The 15,347-nt window shown below is 40.8% G+C and overlaps 4 protein-coding genes across 6 annotated transcripts; 1 reads left to right on the forward strand and 3 right to left on the reverse strand.

Moving 5' to 3' along the window:
• Positions 1 to 1,138: 1,138 nt before the first annotated feature.
• On the forward strand, positions 1,139 to 4,093 carry LOC129594198 (uncharacterized). 2 transcript variants are annotated; one of them, XM_055490806.1, is made up of 5 exons: positions 1,143 to 1,516; positions 1,604 to 1,798; positions 2,101 to 2,376; positions 3,457 to 3,523; positions 3,597 to 4,093. In XM_055490806.1, exons 1-5 carry the CDS (start codon positions 1,457 to 1,459, stop codon positions 3,614 to 3,616), a joined length of 618 nt encoding a protein of 205 aa, XP_055346781.1. In that variant the 5' UTR covers positions 1,143 to 1,456; the 3' UTR covers positions 3,617 to 4,093. The 2 variants fall into 2 exon arrangements, with proteins under 2 accessions (XP_055346780.1, XP_055346781.1); XM_055490805.1 differs by having other exon boundaries at positions 1,139 to 1,516; positions 3,457 to 4,093.
• Positions 4,094 to 4,571: 478 nt separating this feature from the next.
• LOC129594160 (flap endonuclease 1-like) lies at positions 4,572 to 7,778 on the reverse strand. 2 transcript variants are annotated; one of them, XM_055490752.1, is made up of 7 exons: positions 7,700 to 7,774; positions 7,390 to 7,605; positions 6,989 to 7,124; positions 6,366 to 6,758; positions 5,544 to 5,830; positions 5,333 to 5,407; positions 4,572 to 5,005 (listed from the first exon to the last, which is right to left on the reverse strand). In XM_055490752.1, exons 2-7 carry the CDS (start codon positions 7,510 to 7,512, stop codon positions 4,853 to 4,855), a joined length of 1,167 nt encoding a protein of 388 aa, XP_055346727.1. In that variant the 5' UTR covers positions 7,513 to 7,605; positions 7,700 to 7,774; the 3' UTR covers positions 4,572 to 4,852. The 2 variants fall into 2 exon arrangements, with proteins under 2 accessions (XP_055346727.1, XP_055346726.1); XM_055490751.1 differs by having other exon boundaries at positions 7,390 to 7,778.
• Positions 7,779 to 8,222: 444 nt separating this feature from the next.
• On the reverse strand, positions 8,223 to 11,649 carry LOC129594152 (nucleolar protein 56-like). Its single transcript, XM_055490736.1, has 8 exons — positions 11,438 to 11,649; positions 11,160 to 11,367; positions 10,811 to 10,978; positions 9,916 to 10,317; positions 9,605 to 9,756; positions 9,247 to 9,496; positions 9,051 to 9,172; positions 8,223 to 8,700 (listed from the first exon to the last, which is right to left on the reverse strand). Exons 1-8 carry the CDS (start codon positions 11,438 to 11,440, stop codon positions 8,434 to 8,436), a joined length of 1,572 nt encoding a protein of 523 aa, XP_055346711.1. The 5' UTR covers positions 11,441 to 11,649; the 3' UTR covers positions 8,223 to 8,433.
• A 304-nt stretch (positions 11,650 to 11,953) lies between these two features.
• On the reverse strand, positions 11,954 to 15,297 carry LOC129594066 (uncharacterized aarF domain-containing protein kinase 5-like). Its single transcript, XM_055490622.1, has 7 exons — positions 14,723 to 15,297; positions 14,507 to 14,570; positions 14,063 to 14,143; positions 13,750 to 13,995; positions 12,810 to 13,407; positions 12,594 to 12,754; positions 11,954 to 12,533 (listed from the first exon to the last, which is right to left on the reverse strand). The coding sequence occupies exons 1-7, from the start codon at positions 15,151 to 15,153 to the stop codon at positions 12,117 to 12,119; spliced, it is 1,998 nt and encodes a 665-aa protein (XP_055346597.1). The 5' UTR covers positions 15,154 to 15,297; the 3' UTR covers positions 11,954 to 12,116.
• Positions 15,298 to 15,347: the final 50 nt, after the last annotated feature.

Consider the following 15,347-nt stretch of genomic DNA (forward strand, 5'->3'; position numbering starts at 1 on the left):
CAAAAAAACTGAAATATTCAAAAGCGTGCTTTTGCTTTGACAATTTATTTCGCAGCAGCGGATCAAACAAAAAACGGCGTTCACCTATTCAGATTCTAAAAACTTAATGCGGCAGATACGAGTAGGTCCGGTACTGTCTTACTAAATTAGATTGTATGAACTGCAACCAGAACACAGTAATATAAAATTGCTAAACATGTCTATGCACTGTATAATGGTCAGTTGAGCAACAATAAAACCTACAGGTACAAATTCTTAACAAAATTTGTGGCTCATAAGGGCACCACATATTTCACAAACCTAAAACTAAGGATACCGGGATACGTTTCCGGATCCAGCAGGGCCTATCACAAATTTGGAGGCTATTAATGGAATACCAATACCAGCATTAACTGACGCAAATGCCTATTTACGCACAGAAGGGTGTCGCGTCGTACAGTTTTACCGCCTTTTACGACATTCTCCAGAACATCAACAGATTTGTAAAAGGATAAAAGTGGCAAGGCACGCACAATCTTCCCTACTGCGACAGCATATATATTTTGCAAATCTGTAATCTGTATACACAAATGCAGGATGGTGAATTCATCAATCTGTGCGGTTATGCACCGCAGTCATTACCACATGTCGACCTGCCTTTTCCGCTAAACAAAAACGATTGAAATTCTTTTCTTGCACTACTGTTGAAGCATTAGTACATACAATACTTGTATTGAAATTTTTATATCTCGTAAGTACACACAAGGACACTTAAATGTCTACGGACTATGCGAACGCTGTACATATAAGTTGTACGTTGTTCAGCACTTTGTGCCAGTATTGACTGTGGCGGGAATACATGCCGGCAACGCCGGATGATCCCGGATCCAAGTTTAAGGATAATGCTGCCTAATTTGGCTTCAGTTTCAGCTTAATACGTCATACGTTATACAAAGTCACAGCCACCTTCTGTACACTCGCTGTTATGATGTTTTCGTCCCACATCCTGTAACGGAAACGCGCATACTCAGCTCGCACATTTTCCTAAAGACCTACTCTAGAACGTATGGGTTTTGGGCGTCGACGGAAAAGTACCTCGACATTGCGGTTGAATGGAGCGGTGAAGAATAAAAAAGTAGAATTTGTGAATGATTTCATACTGATGCCATAGTACTATGTTTGAAGGCTGTTCCTCTTGTACTTGACGCGTACGAGTAGGGAAACATGCCTATATAGTTCTATTTATGCCACCAATTGCATCCAGTATCTCGTTGCCCTCAGTATATTTGTACATACATCGTTGTAGTAGTACAGTGACCTTTCTTACTGTAATTTAACAAATGATTTGCGCTTTTGGCTATTTACTGAAATGGTTTACGTATGAAAGAGTTGTAAACGGTTCATTGGTATTTACTCGCTTTGGGGCAAAAACCGGAATTATAATCCGTAACCTTTACTAGTTTGAGCTGTTTGATACATGGTTGCGTGTGGCATATTAGGAGTAAATTATCAGATCCGGGCCCTTTGCGTTTTTCCGGTGCGCGCTTAATTGTGAATGGAAACTGCAGATTACAATTAATCTACAGTAAGGTTCGGTTTCTGGTTTATTTATTTGCTTCTGCAGCATCATCTGTTTCACTGCGATATATATAGCACCAATATACCAAAGGTGTCACAAGACACAAGCATTGTCGGGAATAATCATTGTGTATTCCTTGCGTATATATATTTCACAATGTCGGTGAAGAGGGTATGGAGAATCATTCCCCTTTGGATTGCCTTTATTGTTCAGTCGAATTATCTTTCTGCTGACGACTCGGTAAAGTCGTGATCTGTGTCTAATTTTAAATTAGCCATTATCTGTACTTTGATAATAAATGTAAATATGTAATACAGTAATATATATTACCTAGAAAAAACAACGATTTAGGTGAACCAATGTACAATACAAAGTAGCGTCTACGCCGAAAAACACTTACCGCATACAGTTATTTTGTAGGATTTACATTACCGGTAATAATAATCATTACTAATAAAGAAATTCGAAGCACAGTTATGCATTTTGCATCAGTTGAGTTTTTGGTTGTTGTGAAATATTACAGAATTATTTGTTTTGGTTAGTTTATGTGCTGCATGTCTGGATGGAAGAGTGTTCGAGGAGTGGTTCTGTGTCCACGACCATGTTGCGAGGGTTACGCTCTTCGGAGCAGTATACTGCCGGCATTAGGCCCGGTCACTACATGTGAGCTGCAAAATACTCCCGGTGACATTCCTCCTGCTGTTCCCGCCAAGCCGATCGTGTCGGCAGCCACCCCACAGTCACCTGGCCCGGTGAACATTCCCATCATCGCCCTCAATGAAGATTCCGATATACCGTTGTCCCGCATTCCGCCACCAGTAAGCATTTCATCAGATTTTAACATACGTCACATTATAATGCTCTAGTACGGTAAAAAGATTTTCGTGTAAGCTAAAATATATAACATTCTCGCCATGTTAATAAAACAGAAATTAAGGTTGACTGCAGCCACGTATTCGAGATACATATCTGGTAGTGCGGCGCAATATTCAAAGGTCACCTACTCTGTAGAAGGTGAACGTGAATTATTTAAAAGTCACTCGTCTTGCTTCCAAAAAACTTCGCTTTATCTACGTACTGTTTTAGTCAGAAACCTAACGATCATGTTAAATAACACTGATTTACCAGAAGCAGTTTGCACGTACGGGCAATTCTCAGTAAGCCCATGCGAGGACCAATCGAAATAAGCAAGTTAAAATCCTTCAATTACAAACGATGCGCTTTGCATTTACAAAACTTTGCTGATTCTTATGTTGTTTAAATAATCAAACAATATTATGTCTAAATTTAAATAATTAAACACTATACGAGTATTTTAGCATTAGCGTACTGCATGCAGTTTTAATTTTGAACATTTTGATCAAAACTGCCCCTTTTCGTCAATTATAAGAGATGGCCATTATACCGATACAATTTGTTAATTGCAACGTAAAAGGATTATTGACTCTTGGATCCATTAATATGCATGCGCAATGGTTTACCCCACGAGTGAAAACATTAATAGCATGGTCCATTAAATATTAAAACAAGGATCATGGTTCTTTATACTGCATATCGTTACTTTAGGGCTTAAAATGCGCTACGGAGTGCTGCCGGCGTAAATAAGCCTGTGAAACGTGGATGCCTGTAAATTGACAACGGCTAAGTAGTGCTCGTTGCAATGGTTTTATAGCTTTCGATTTTATTTTACAATTAGGTTAATCAAAATTAATGGTTAACTTAACTTAATTAGCTTAACAGTATTAATACTGTTACTAAGTAAATATTTACTTTGGTTACTTAAATAAAAACGTTTTGCTTGCGCTAATCGAAACAATGTACGAGCTCGTACCTATCGAAGCGAAAAAATATGGCAGTAAAGGTGTAAACTATATCATTAATTTACACTTCCACTGTAGGCTCGACAACGAGGTCACAACCGGCGTGTACGACCTTTATCGGCGGCTGTGCAGGCATCGCTGGAAGGTGAGGAATCTGGTGCGAAACGGTCACACGATGTGTTGTTTCCGGTGCCGGCTAACAGCATGCATCATTCCAGCTATGCGGGACGCCTACTAAAACCGCGCAACCCGGAGCTATCCGAACCGGCTCCCACGCAGATCTGCTCATGTAAACGCGAGCTGTGAGAATGGAAATCAATTTACAACTCATTTGCCATTCCAAAGCCGGTTGCTCCTTATCGCCGTACACACCAAGAGGCGATTATTGCTGGCATGCTTAGAAAAAATTACTTATTTTAATTTGCCAGTTGCATCCGTTTTTATGTTATCAGTACCTATACGTTGCGTATATTCGAAATTCGAAAGAAATTAGTGTGTTTTGATTGCCTCGGTTTTGCAATATTAGTAGCTTTGGTTTTAATTTTTATAACCTTAGGGCTTCCTGTGTCTTGTTCTAACAATAAGGCGATTGTTTACGTTTAAAGAGGAACACATATGCAATTTTTATCACTTGTGCACAGATCTGCATACGCAATACAATGAATACATGGTTTGATTAGGAGCCATGGAGTTTCGGAAAGCTGAAATGAATATCGACTTGGATGAACAGCGCATGAAAATGTCCACATAAATTAATAGCAAATAATACTCGTAGATATCAAGCACGGAAAACAAGAGCATAGATGCTGTTTCCGGCTTACGTTACGCTAACGATTTACAGAACACATTTGCCATCATCCGCATTACACGAAACGCATTTTACGACTAATTGAAATTTGACACATCACATCAAGAAGCGGTTTTTTTTTTGCTTTTGCGCTTTAGTTTAGGTGCAGTGTGCTAGTCTGGCACAGCACATCACTCTCTCTCTCCTTCAAACGCAAAAGAACAGTCAGTTTCAAGCAAAAAGTAATAATCTTGAACACAACATAATTATTGTTTAGTAATACGTATAATATAATATGTTGTCCATAAACCATGTACAACACAATGTATTGATTAATATTTAAGCGTTTGCTTATGATTTTTGTGGGCAGCAGCATGGAAGTCGATCATCACGCGTAATATTAGCGTTGCTGACTTATTAGCGTTGCTATAAAGTAGTATCCACAATACTACACCGATATCCATGCATGCCAATCGAACAGTAAATATCCAACAACTGAAGGTTTATGCATAACAGAAACTTACGATTAGAAACGAAAAGATGCAAACCAGTTCCAAAGAAATCAAAGTATACTGTACATGAATGTTGTTCAAATTGCAAAAGAATTGATACAAAAAGTTATCGTACCATACAGAAAGCGCGCATCGCAACAGAGAAATCGCAAAGTAACTATCAACAGGATGATCCCTATTTGCCTTTGGTCTTCTTGCTGGCCGATCCCCCAGCTGGCGCTTTTCGTTTACTGTTTGCCAACTGTTTAGCCGTTTCCGCTTTTTTATCAGCCTTGGCACTGGATGTCGGCTCCGATGGGATTACTTTGAAAAAGTCCTCCATACGACCCTGAAAAAACGTTAAAATCACACATCAATGACGTGTGCAAAGCAACACAAAACCGACAGTTTGTGACAGAAACATATACATAATTATCATAATCATGTCATACTGATCACGTTTCCCTCAGTTTACTGCCGAAAGTCATTAATTCAACCCATGTCAATGCATTCTCCAATAATGTCATTGTATCTTAACGTTTAATAACGCCGTAAAGATACAAAGATACATCACATTACGATCATATTTAAAAATCGCTTATCAAAATTTTGCGTGCACAGCCCAAAAAAGGAACGAACAAACGAGCGCACGCTCGGAAATTGTCCATTAACTAACCTGCACAGGCCCGGTTTTATTTTTCTTCAGCTTCTGGCAGTTTTTGCGTACGCGATCTTCAGCGAAACCCTTTTCCTATAAACAACACATAAATTTATTCATTTACGGAAATCACCGACGTAACCAGCAGCAACTTCACCCACCAAGAGAGGCGGCATGTGTTTGCATAAAGCGCTCATCAACTGACAACCAACAACAAACACCGACCGACCTGCACCAGATACTGCACCAAGCCCTCCTCATCGGGCTGCTCCCACTTGAATGTCAAATCACGTCCGGATTGGACATCTGGCTGCTGGAAGAGTTGCCGAACCTGCTGATACGGCCAGTCTTCGGGGACGGGATAGCGTTTCTTATCCAGATTCTTCAGTACTTCCTCCAAAGTCGAATGCTTCTTGATCAGTTCAAAAGCCTTCTTGGGTCCAATACCGCGAATACTCTCACAGTAATCACAACCCAGTAGAATGCACAGATCAATGAATTCATCCTGCGTCATACCTACAACGATCGGGAAAACATAAGACACGATGCGATCGTGCATCATTTGCTATGCGTCAACCGCGATAAATTAATAAGCCACCAAACAATATAACATTCCGGTATAAAATTTCAACATGGAGTAACCCACGTATGGGTAAACATTTCATATACTCGTATTCAAGTTTCGAAACACATATCTATATTTCGAAATAGTCTAACAAACACCGCCAAGTACAGTATAGTATGCTTTTTCTAAGCTCTTTCTAAATTCAAAATTGTAATAACTGGCTCTGGGTATTTATAGCAATCAATTTTTAAGACACACAATTAGAACATTTCTTGAAGTGATGCTAAATGAAAAACGGGATGTGCAAAATTTTCAAGAAACTATTGAGCGCAATTTTTAAATGACGTCAAATCTGGATAGGAATAATTTGATACTTTTTTAAAGGAACGATTTCAAGAAGCACGCCGAGAGAAGTTTTTAAATTCAACTTACATCAATAATAACGGACACTGCACAGTTTCAAATCGAAAAGGCTAACACGCTTACCGAAGCCCTGGAGAACTTTGGGCAGGTGAATTTCCTGAATGGGCATTTTCTTGGCCTCACTGAACGTCATGTGCCGCAACAGCACCGACGAGCCGAACGTCAGGGCGTCCATGTCCTCCGTGGCAGTGGCGAAGACTTTGCCCTCCTTCACCAGCGCCGCGCACTGCGCTTCAGCTTCCGAGGGGGCTTCCATGTAGGGCACGCCCATCAGGCGCAGCAGTTTCTTGGCTTCGTCGTTGTGCTCGCGCGTGATTTTCACCAAGCGACGGGTGAATTTGTCCACTTCTTCCGCTGTACCCACTTCCTTGGCCTCCTCCAGATCTTCCTTGGCCTCATCCCGACGCTCTTTGCGCTTGGTCAGCGCCACTCCCGCTTTCAGCTCGGGAGGCTTACCTGTAGGCGAAAAAAGAAGAAAATGTATCATCAAAATTTATTTTAACATTTTTGCTGTTTTTTTTACGTATTTTTAATTACCATCCACATAAAATTTAATTCCACATAAAATATAATCCACATAAAATTTTTAAAAATATTCTGCGTGGTACAATATACAGTCATGTCCCTGGCGACATATTGTGGAAATGAAGGTGCGGATTAAAAATACAATTTAATTTCAGACTTACCGTCGAAGACCCAGATGGGTTTGATCCCGTTGTCTATGATGCGGATGGTACGATGAAACAGTCCGAGAAGATGCGACGTCACTTCTCCAGCATCGTTCGTTAATAAATCCCCCTCTTGCCTCACAGCAATCATAAACTGCGAATTTCACGAGAAAAGCAATACTAAACAGTACAGTAACAGTGTAAACAGAACTGAAAGTGTTCTTTACGACAAAAGTCTCAGGAAAATTTTAATCATTGCTGATAAATCTACTGTAATCCATGGAACGATTTTCAAGAAATCGGCATTTAGAAATTAGAAACAACATTCATATAATGCAAACGAAAGATAACGAAGAGAGATCTGCTGCAAAAACTGCATAAAGAATTAAAGATGCTGTAGTTGGGGATCCACTAAGTACCTGATACAGTGCCATGGAGGCATCAATCGCCACTTTACGGCCGAAATAATTCTTCATTTCACTTTCCCGGATAGCTCCAGGTGCATGCTCCGCCACCAATTTCGACAAATCCTTAATGCCCATGATATTTCAGTATCAAAACCTTGGGAAGGAACGAAAACCCAACGATGTGCAAGTGTGCAGAGACTTGGAACAATCACAAGTTGTAACTGCAGTCTGCAAATAACGTAGTCAGTCAAAAGTACCTCACGAATCACGACGTAAATATTAAAAAAATATGAAAAACGAATTTCAGCTGATTCTTCGTCACTTTGTATTTAATAATAGGCCTGGTCCACTTGGAGTAAGAAAATTATGGAAAACAACAGAGTCCGACCACTTTTTCTGGTACTCGTACGCTTGATTTGAAAAACTGGCGGACCAGAGCCAAACAATCGGATGCGGTTGGTATTGATGTACACGTAATATCGCTTCCCGTGCGGTAGCCTCCGGTAAATGACCATTGACTGACCATGGCAGCAAGTGCACATTGTGCAACGTAGTACTTACAAGTTACATGATAAACTAAAGCAATCCAATTTTCGAGATTCAAAAAAAAAATTGAAAACAAAAGCGACTGTAGAGGAATCGGTTGAAGTTACTTACGCAAATCGTTGCAGTTTGCACTTTGCATCGAGTAACAGTAATACAGATTCTATAACCACTAATTAATAACCAGTGATGATAATGTCGACTTTCAGATTTCAAGCAGCTGACTTGTGAGGTGCACCTGGGATGTATAATAAAAGAGCGTATTAGTGTGACTTATTTGATATGATGATCCGCATTCTGAATACCTTCTACATTTTATTACAACGATCCTCCGCAAATCGAGAGCGTCAACTTCTTTCTTCATTACACAAACACAGACAAACAGGTACGAAAACCATAACATCGACTTTTAATAAAATACCGTAGGATACGTATGATTACAAGTTTACAACAACAAAGCCCAACTAAAAAGAAAACAAAACCCAACTAATAAGAATACAAGATTAACTGTGTTTACTCCTCTGCTACTTGCTTTGACTTCTTTTTCTTCTTCTTCTTGGCCGGCTGTTCCTCAGTCTCTTGTTCTTCTTCAGCAGGCACCTGTTGCTCAACTTCGTGTTCCATCTCCACGTCCTCAGTAGGCCGCTTTTTCTTCTTCTTCTTTCCCTCAAGAGCTTCAACAGCTTCCTCAGCCGTCTCCTCAGCTTCTTCTGTCTTTACGCGCTTCTTCTTTTTCTTCTTTTCTGTGGACTTCAGATATGCTTGCTTGGCCGCTTCCGCCTGCAATGAAAATTAAATTTTGTTCCAATCTGTAATTTGTATCACGAGCAGCGGAGCACATTCTAATCAGAAGCAACAGTCCACAGTCCACACCAACATACGTAAATGCTAAATATGTGCAGATGCTAACTATGAATATTAAACAAAACCTTTAATTACGTTATATTCAATCCGATTATTTAAAACCGAAATTCCACACACCGAAAACACTTACTTACATCTAATGCCATAATGTCCTAATACATACATCTAAAGTATCGATGAACTTTCTCATACTTTTCTGATCAATATCATTTTTAGCGAAAGTAAACCCTTTCGACCTTCCGATAATTTAAAATCGTGCAACGCACCTCTTTAACGGCTTCCTTCATGACATCAACGTTTTTAGGAGGATTTTCACCACCTTCGATATACTTCAAACGATCTTCAACTTGTTTCCGCAAATGTTCTCCAACGACAGCACTGGGCATTTCTGAGATCAGTATTATGCATGTTATCCAGAAATATATAAACATAAAATTCAGCAATTCAGCAAGCAGCACTTACCACTGAAACAATCCAGGCGTGCAGCGATGGAACATTTATTAGCCAAATACCGAGAAATGCGCCCTTTATCCTTGGCTTTGGCCTTGCCAATAAATGAGGAATGGTAAATCAATCCGTATTTAGGCGTATTACCCCTCGTCTTCAATGCGCGGAATAATGCTTTCTCCGCGCCAAGAATCTGCACCGTAGATGCGGGGAACTTGGCCAAGTTGGTCAAACTGCCAGCATGCGAAATCAAACGTGCCCCGACCTGCAACACCGAAACTTACTACATATTACCAAACCAAATGATCCAACAATCCAAAAACCTTAATTCTTCAACTAAAAACAAAACAGCAAACAATAAATTTTGACGTACTTGTTCCCCAATTAAAGCCGCCAAACTGGGTGAGCACTGGGCCATTTTATCGCGGAGATAACCGTGCAGCTTTAAACGGAAGGCCGCTAGCTTGTTCACTTTGCTGCAGAACGTCTGCACATTTTGCAGATCAACTTCGGGTATTTCTGCGCCTATAAAACCATAACGTTATCAAGGCATCTTAAAAAACTATCCTCAAGGAAATAACGAAGGGAACAACACGAAAATGGTGGTAACAATACATTCAAACGAAGTCATGTGTGCAGCAGTAGAATTAAACATTCACAAGTAGTTTCAGAATTTAGACGTACCGATCGATGTTCTGGCTGCTTCCAAAACATGTTGCAATTTATCCTCATCCTCCAGCAGGTCCCTCATGACCTGTATCTTCGTCTCGCCATCTTTCTCGAGAGTCTGTCGTTCTCCGATAATACTGACCAGCTGGGTGTAGAGGTAATTATCGGGGACGATGCGGATCAACTCGGGAAAATGATAGCCGTACCACTCACGAATACGCATCGTGAACGTGTTGACGTCTTTGTCCAGCTGATCCAGAATAGCGATACTCTGGATGATCATGTTGTCCACGCGGTTAACGTTGAATTTCACTTTGGATCGCGAATACGAGTGACCCAAGCCCAGTTGGGCCTTATTTGCCGTCTCGGGCGTCAGACCATCCAGCTTCGCCAATTTGGCGAAATGCAGTCTAATGCCTAACATACAGGTAAAGGAAGTTCTACACAAATATCACTATCCGCAAAGTAAAACACTATTCCAAACGTTAACAAAAAATGTTTACCGCATCATTGATAAATTTTTTTTTGGCAGAAAGAAACGGTAAAAATAATTTATAATAACAAAACGATGAAAATATTCACACTAACCTGTTAAATCAGATATCAAATAAATAACAACCAAAAGGAAAACAACCGAAACTAATGAATAGATCAACTACCCATAAAAATAAAATGTCATAAAATAAAGCAATCGCCAAGTTGCATCCCATATATCACGATTCATGTGATCCGGCAAAGGAAAATTGAAGACATAGGTACATATGTAAGTTAAAGTACTGAAAAATTCAGAAATTAAAAAAATATACCAATTTCTTCATGGGAAGCAATTTTACCACAATCTACGGCGCAACTTGATCTATTCTGAATTTCTGATCCCATAAACATTTTTGGAAAACTGAATGTAGTGTACCTCGAATGACTTCGGGGACAATGCCAGTGGTCTGGCAAGAAATGCCGCGGCTCTCAGCAATGGCCGCAGCAATCTTCGCTTCACCGACACCCAAAATGATCTTGCTCTTCTTGGTAGACTTGGGCAAATTGTCTTCGAGAAATTTCTGCAAATCCTCATGAAGGATACCTACAAGTACATTAGACAGGGCTTGCAAAATTATAAACTAAAACCATTTACGGTATAAAATTGAACCGTAAATTAACCCAATGACTGGTATCTGAATTGCAGAAATGTTTCCAGCTGGTTACGCCGTTACGGCTCGTACTTGGTTACGACATGCTCCAATGAATCTAACATTAAAACGCACCTTCCGATATGGCGTTGGCATTCTCCAGAGCGCGAAGGTTATCCGTGAAGCTCATGAAGGCCAACAGCTTCACCATGCCGTCGAATTTGTTGAGATTGCTGACAGACTGCTCCACCTGGCTCAGGTTCTCGCCGATCTCCTCGAACTCTGACACTTGGAACAGCGAGTAGCCCGTCGCATGCTCGAATAAAACATAGCCTGTAGTAGCCTGCAGAAATCACAGAAATCATGGATACAGGCGTCCTCTTTTCAAAGACCGCGAAACAGCTTTGAAGTACCATCGTTTGGAGGAGCCCGGATATATGCAGCGAACCACCACCGAAGACCCGTCCGGAGGGTAGACTTTTACGTCACGCTGTTTCCTTCCGAAAAACTGTCTATGCCCAAAAAATAATGACAGCAATCACAAATGTGTGTCGCCGGAATAAAATTTCGCAAGAACACAAAATGATCCGCAAACTTTCACGCTCAAAACGAAATTTTCGCAGATGCCGATTGCCGACACAGTGCAAACAGCACTGCGGGTTGCTATGCTTTATAGATAACTGTCATCATGGGGGGTCGACGATCAAACCGGAAATTCATTTTACAAAATTTTTGCGTGCAAAGGACGGAAACTGACACTCACCACCGTTTTTTTTTTAATTTCATCTTAAAGTACTTTATATCATTTACAGCAGTGAGAAAATTTCTTTTTCTTTATAGACTCAAAGCGTTGCAGTTTTACGCCGCTGATGCAGCCTTACAAAGTTGCGCCAGGGCACTATCAATGATTGTCACGTTTTTTTCTAGTACCCATTTATTTTAATGTATGCTTCCCATCACAACAGTTTATGTATGTACCATAAAGGCATAAACACAAATAAACAAAAACAGAAATGGTACTCTACAACCGACAATATTAACACATCGCGAAATACTTCAATAAAACCATAAAATTATCAAATCTTCCTTAGATCACTTCAGCATACCAACAAGCGCATCGGCATTAGCCGCTTGAATCACACCACAAAATTGCAAGACCTTTACGTAGAAAATCATCAAACGCATGTACATCCGATCGGCGAACAATCTCCACTCAAACCACAACCACCGAATCTGACACCGGAGCCACCAAAACAATCCTTCATAGCGTGAGTCCTTTTTCCGAGCTTCCGCCGACTGGTACGCGGCGGATGTTGTCCTCTCCTTTCCCATGAAAACCGGACGTTCGGCATCATCATGGTGATAATAAATCCCACGAGATGCCATTCTTGCATTCAGAGTGTACCGATCTACCGGGTGGCCGTGGATAGCGCAAATCGAACGAATTGTATTCAAATTGCGCAATACGAGCAGCATCGGTTTTGGCATAGTGCGTAAAAGTTTCATGATCTGCAAATACAAAATATAACTTCGCTATATTTCGCCGATTACCGCAACTAATGCATTTACCTCGTCGAAACGCTCTTGAGCCATTTTCTGCATGTAAGAAAATTCATTAGGCGTGAGATGACCACTCATTTCTGCTTTCCCCGAAGTCGGAAACACACCGCTCATTGTTAGAGGCATCTGTAGCGGGCGCTGGATGAGGACTTCACAAAACATTTTATAATCTGAAAAATATCCAGCTGCATTCATCTATCAACAGCAAAGCGCTAATACGTTTACCTTCAACGCCAAGCATAGCGCAATACTTTTTCATCTTCTTCTCATCCCGCAGCACAATCGCTTCCCATAACCGACACAATGTTCGCCGATCGCCGTCCGGTAATACTTCGTACAGTCCGTGATCCAAGATGACCAGCTGCGCTCGTCCGTTCACTTTGCGCACCAAGACATTCCCCGAATGGGGATCAGCATGGACAAATCCCGACAAGAAAGCTTGATACGCGAACACGGTGAGCAGTTTTTCATTGACTTCACGGATGTTCAGTCCCATGCCCTGAATAGCTGCCACTTCGGTTATCCGACACGCGTTGTCGACGAAATCGTTGGTCAGGATGCGCTCAGTGGTCAGATCGTAGCGCACTTTGGGGACGTAGACGAACGGTAATTCCTGTAGATCGTAGGCACAGTGATCGGCGTTTTGTGCTTCGTGTAAAAAGTTCAGTTCCTCCGCTAAGCGATCTTTCAGTTCTTGTAGCACCCACCGAAATCCAAACTTGGGATGCATCCATTCCACTAAAGCCAGCAGAAGGTCGATAGCGCGCGTGTCACCCGTGAAACGGTCTTTCAAATCCACATACTGACATTTCACAGCGACATCCTACAAACATTTTAGTTTATTTTCAATAATTGCATTACGTAATTAATCAGCTGCTAGCACTGCGAACTATGAAATATAAAAACAACAACGACAGTTTTTCTATGCAACAAACAAAAGTGGAATGTTTTACAAGTAAAACTGATTAGCGGTATTCCTACAGTTATACGAAACACGTGCAAATAAAAGCCGAACGATTTATGTTAGCGCTCGTATTTGTATTTTGTTACTGACACAACAAATCTCAGATAATTAAAGACGAATGCATGATACCATAAATTAACCATTCTAATAATACGAGTATTCCTCCATAGTTTTATGCTTTTTTACAGTTCAGAAGTGTACCTGACCGTCTAAAGTAGTAGCGCGATGCACTTGAGCCAAGCTGGCTGCCGCAATGGGCACTTTGTCGAAAGACGAAAACATCTGATCGGGTTTACTGCCAAATTCATCTTGAAACAGAAGTTCCACTTCCTTGTACGGTCGGGATAGCGCTTTATCTTGTAGGACACTGAGTGTGGACACATATTGCTTCGGCAAAATGTGGTTTAGCGCACACAGGCCTTGTCCCAATTTGACATACAGTCCACCCTTCCAAAGCAAGCATATACAATTTCTGAAATATATGTTCGGGAAGAGAAATTCTTATCGTACCTACATTCAAAAGGCATCCTGCTAGTAAGCGATCAGCGCTCCTCTGGTGGCAGGCGTCCAGTGCTCGGTTGTACTCTGGAGAGTCCTTTCACACAAGAAAAATGGGAAGAGTTACCGGAAGACAACACACCGTTTAAAGGAATTTCAGACAGCCTTCGGACTAAATTCTTTATCGCATTTAACGATTTCACTAATCCATTCCCGGATAATTCAATTAAATATTTTAGTCTCATACATAGTTTATCTCACTATTAACTGGCAATTATCCGAAAGTTCAATCAGATGAATATAAGCATATTTTTAGAATAACCGCGGTTCAATCCATTGCATATGGTTGTACTGCAATAACGGGCAAAATTTGAAGAACATTACAAAATTAACAATAATTATTAATCAACAAAGGGTAAAATATGGGAGAATTGTCTACTGTCGTTGATTGTAGTGATACCTCCTGAAGTCCGCGAAGGCTCCATAAGTAATCGAAGGAAATTGCTGTCCCGATGTTTGCTGTTCTGAAACAAAAACACATTTGGTAAATTATTTGTCTAAACGGTACAAAGCGATTAGATCATTAGCGTTGTACCCGTTCGCTTTGTTTATGTGCCAATTTTATAAGCTATCATATTTGCGATAAATTATCATTACGGTTAATTTACTTAATTACCTTAGAAATCGTTGGAATCCTTTGGCGGTAATAAATACTTTTCTGCGCTCACTCTGATGAACCGATAAATAAATTCCTGCAGCGAATACTGTTCCAAACGCAACGGGAATCCAAAACAGAGCCTGACGGCCAGGAACTGGTATCTTTTTGGCCAAAGCGATCGTCCACGCACTCCATCGCTCTCGAGCAGATTCCAGACGTTTTCTCGCACCCCCTCCGCTCCTTACGGATCGCACGAAGGCAATCGACTGAGGGAATAGCCTCGAGCTTAGCAAACTACTTTCCACTCGTTTGGAGGTTCGATTACCGGTGGAAGATAATCGTCTGTCGGCCAAAGAAAAGGGTGGACAGCTGACACTGAGGCCAGCCAAACCGTTCCAGGTTTTGTGGTGCAGAAGAAAATGCGTGCTGGAAAACGACGTTAGAAGCATTTGCGTAAGCAGTCAGCTACTGCTACTCACTACTGTCTTTAACAGTTCAATTAGAACTAAAATTTCAACATGCAGCAAAAGTATTTAAATGCTGTTGTTTTCTAAAACAAATTAAACTTCGAATAATTCATAAAACATTTTCAGATTTTCTGGCAAACAAACTTTTGTTTTATTGCGGTATGTTGGGGTTTTTC

Source organism: Paramacrobiotus metropolitanus, unplaced genomic scaffold (assembly GCF_019649055.1).
Source record: "Paramacrobiotus metropolitanus isolate TYO unplaced genomic scaffold, Prichtersi_v1.0 Parri_scaffold0000066, whole genome shotgun sequence".
Lineage (NCBI taxonomy): Eukaryota > Metazoa > Tardigrada > Eutardigrada > Parachela > Macrobiotidae > Paramacrobiotus > Paramacrobiotus metropolitanus.

Bases quoted from the DNA above. Each gene is read 5' to 3' on its own strand.
- LOC129594152 (XM_055490736.1), bottom strand. The intron at 10,979-11,159 runs GTGCGTTTTAAT...ATGTACTTGTAG, and splicing joins TGCCAACGCCATATCGGAAG to GTATCCTTCATGAGGATTTG. The intron at 9,757-9,915 runs GTACGTCTAAAT...ATGGTTTTATAG, and splicing joins AGCAGCCAGAACATCGATCG to GCGCAGAAATACCCGAAGTT.
- LOC129594066 (XM_055490622.1), bottom strand. From the start codon at position 15,153: ATGCTTCTAACGTCGTTTTCCAGCACGCATTTTCTTCTGCACCACAAA. The intron at 14,144-14,506 runs GTATCACTACAA...CTTGTGTGAAAG, and splicing joins GCCTTCGCGGACTTCAGGAG to GACTCTCCAGAGTACAACCG. The intron at 12,534-12,593 runs GTAAATGCATTA...TTGTATTTGCAG, and splicing joins CTCAAGAGCGTTTCGACGAG to ATCATGAAACTTTTACGCAC.
- LOC129594198 (XM_055490805.1), top strand. From the start codon at position 1,457: ATGGTTGCGTGTGGCATATTAGGAGTAAATTATCAGATCCGGGCCCTT. The intron at 1,799-2,100 runs GTAAAGTCGTGA...TGTTTTGGTTAG, and splicing joins ATCTTTCTGCTGACGACTCG to TTTATGTGCTGCATGTCTGG. The intron at 2,377-3,456 runs GTAAGCATTTCA...CTTCCACTGTAG, and splicing joins TGTCCCGCATTCCGCCACCA to GCTCGACAACGAGGTCACAA.
- LOC129594160 (XM_055490751.1), bottom strand. From the start codon at position 7,512: ATGGGCATTAAGGATTTGTCGAAATTGGTGGCGGAGCATGCACCTGGA. The intron at 6,759-6,988 runs GTAAGTCTGAAA...TTTCGCCTACAG, and splicing joins ACCCATCTGGGTCTTCGACG to GTAAGCCTCCCGAGCTGAAA. The intron at 5,006-5,332 runs GTTAGTTAATGG...ACGTTTTTTCAG, and splicing joins ATAAAACCGGGCCTGTGCAG to GGTCGTATGGAGGACTTTTT.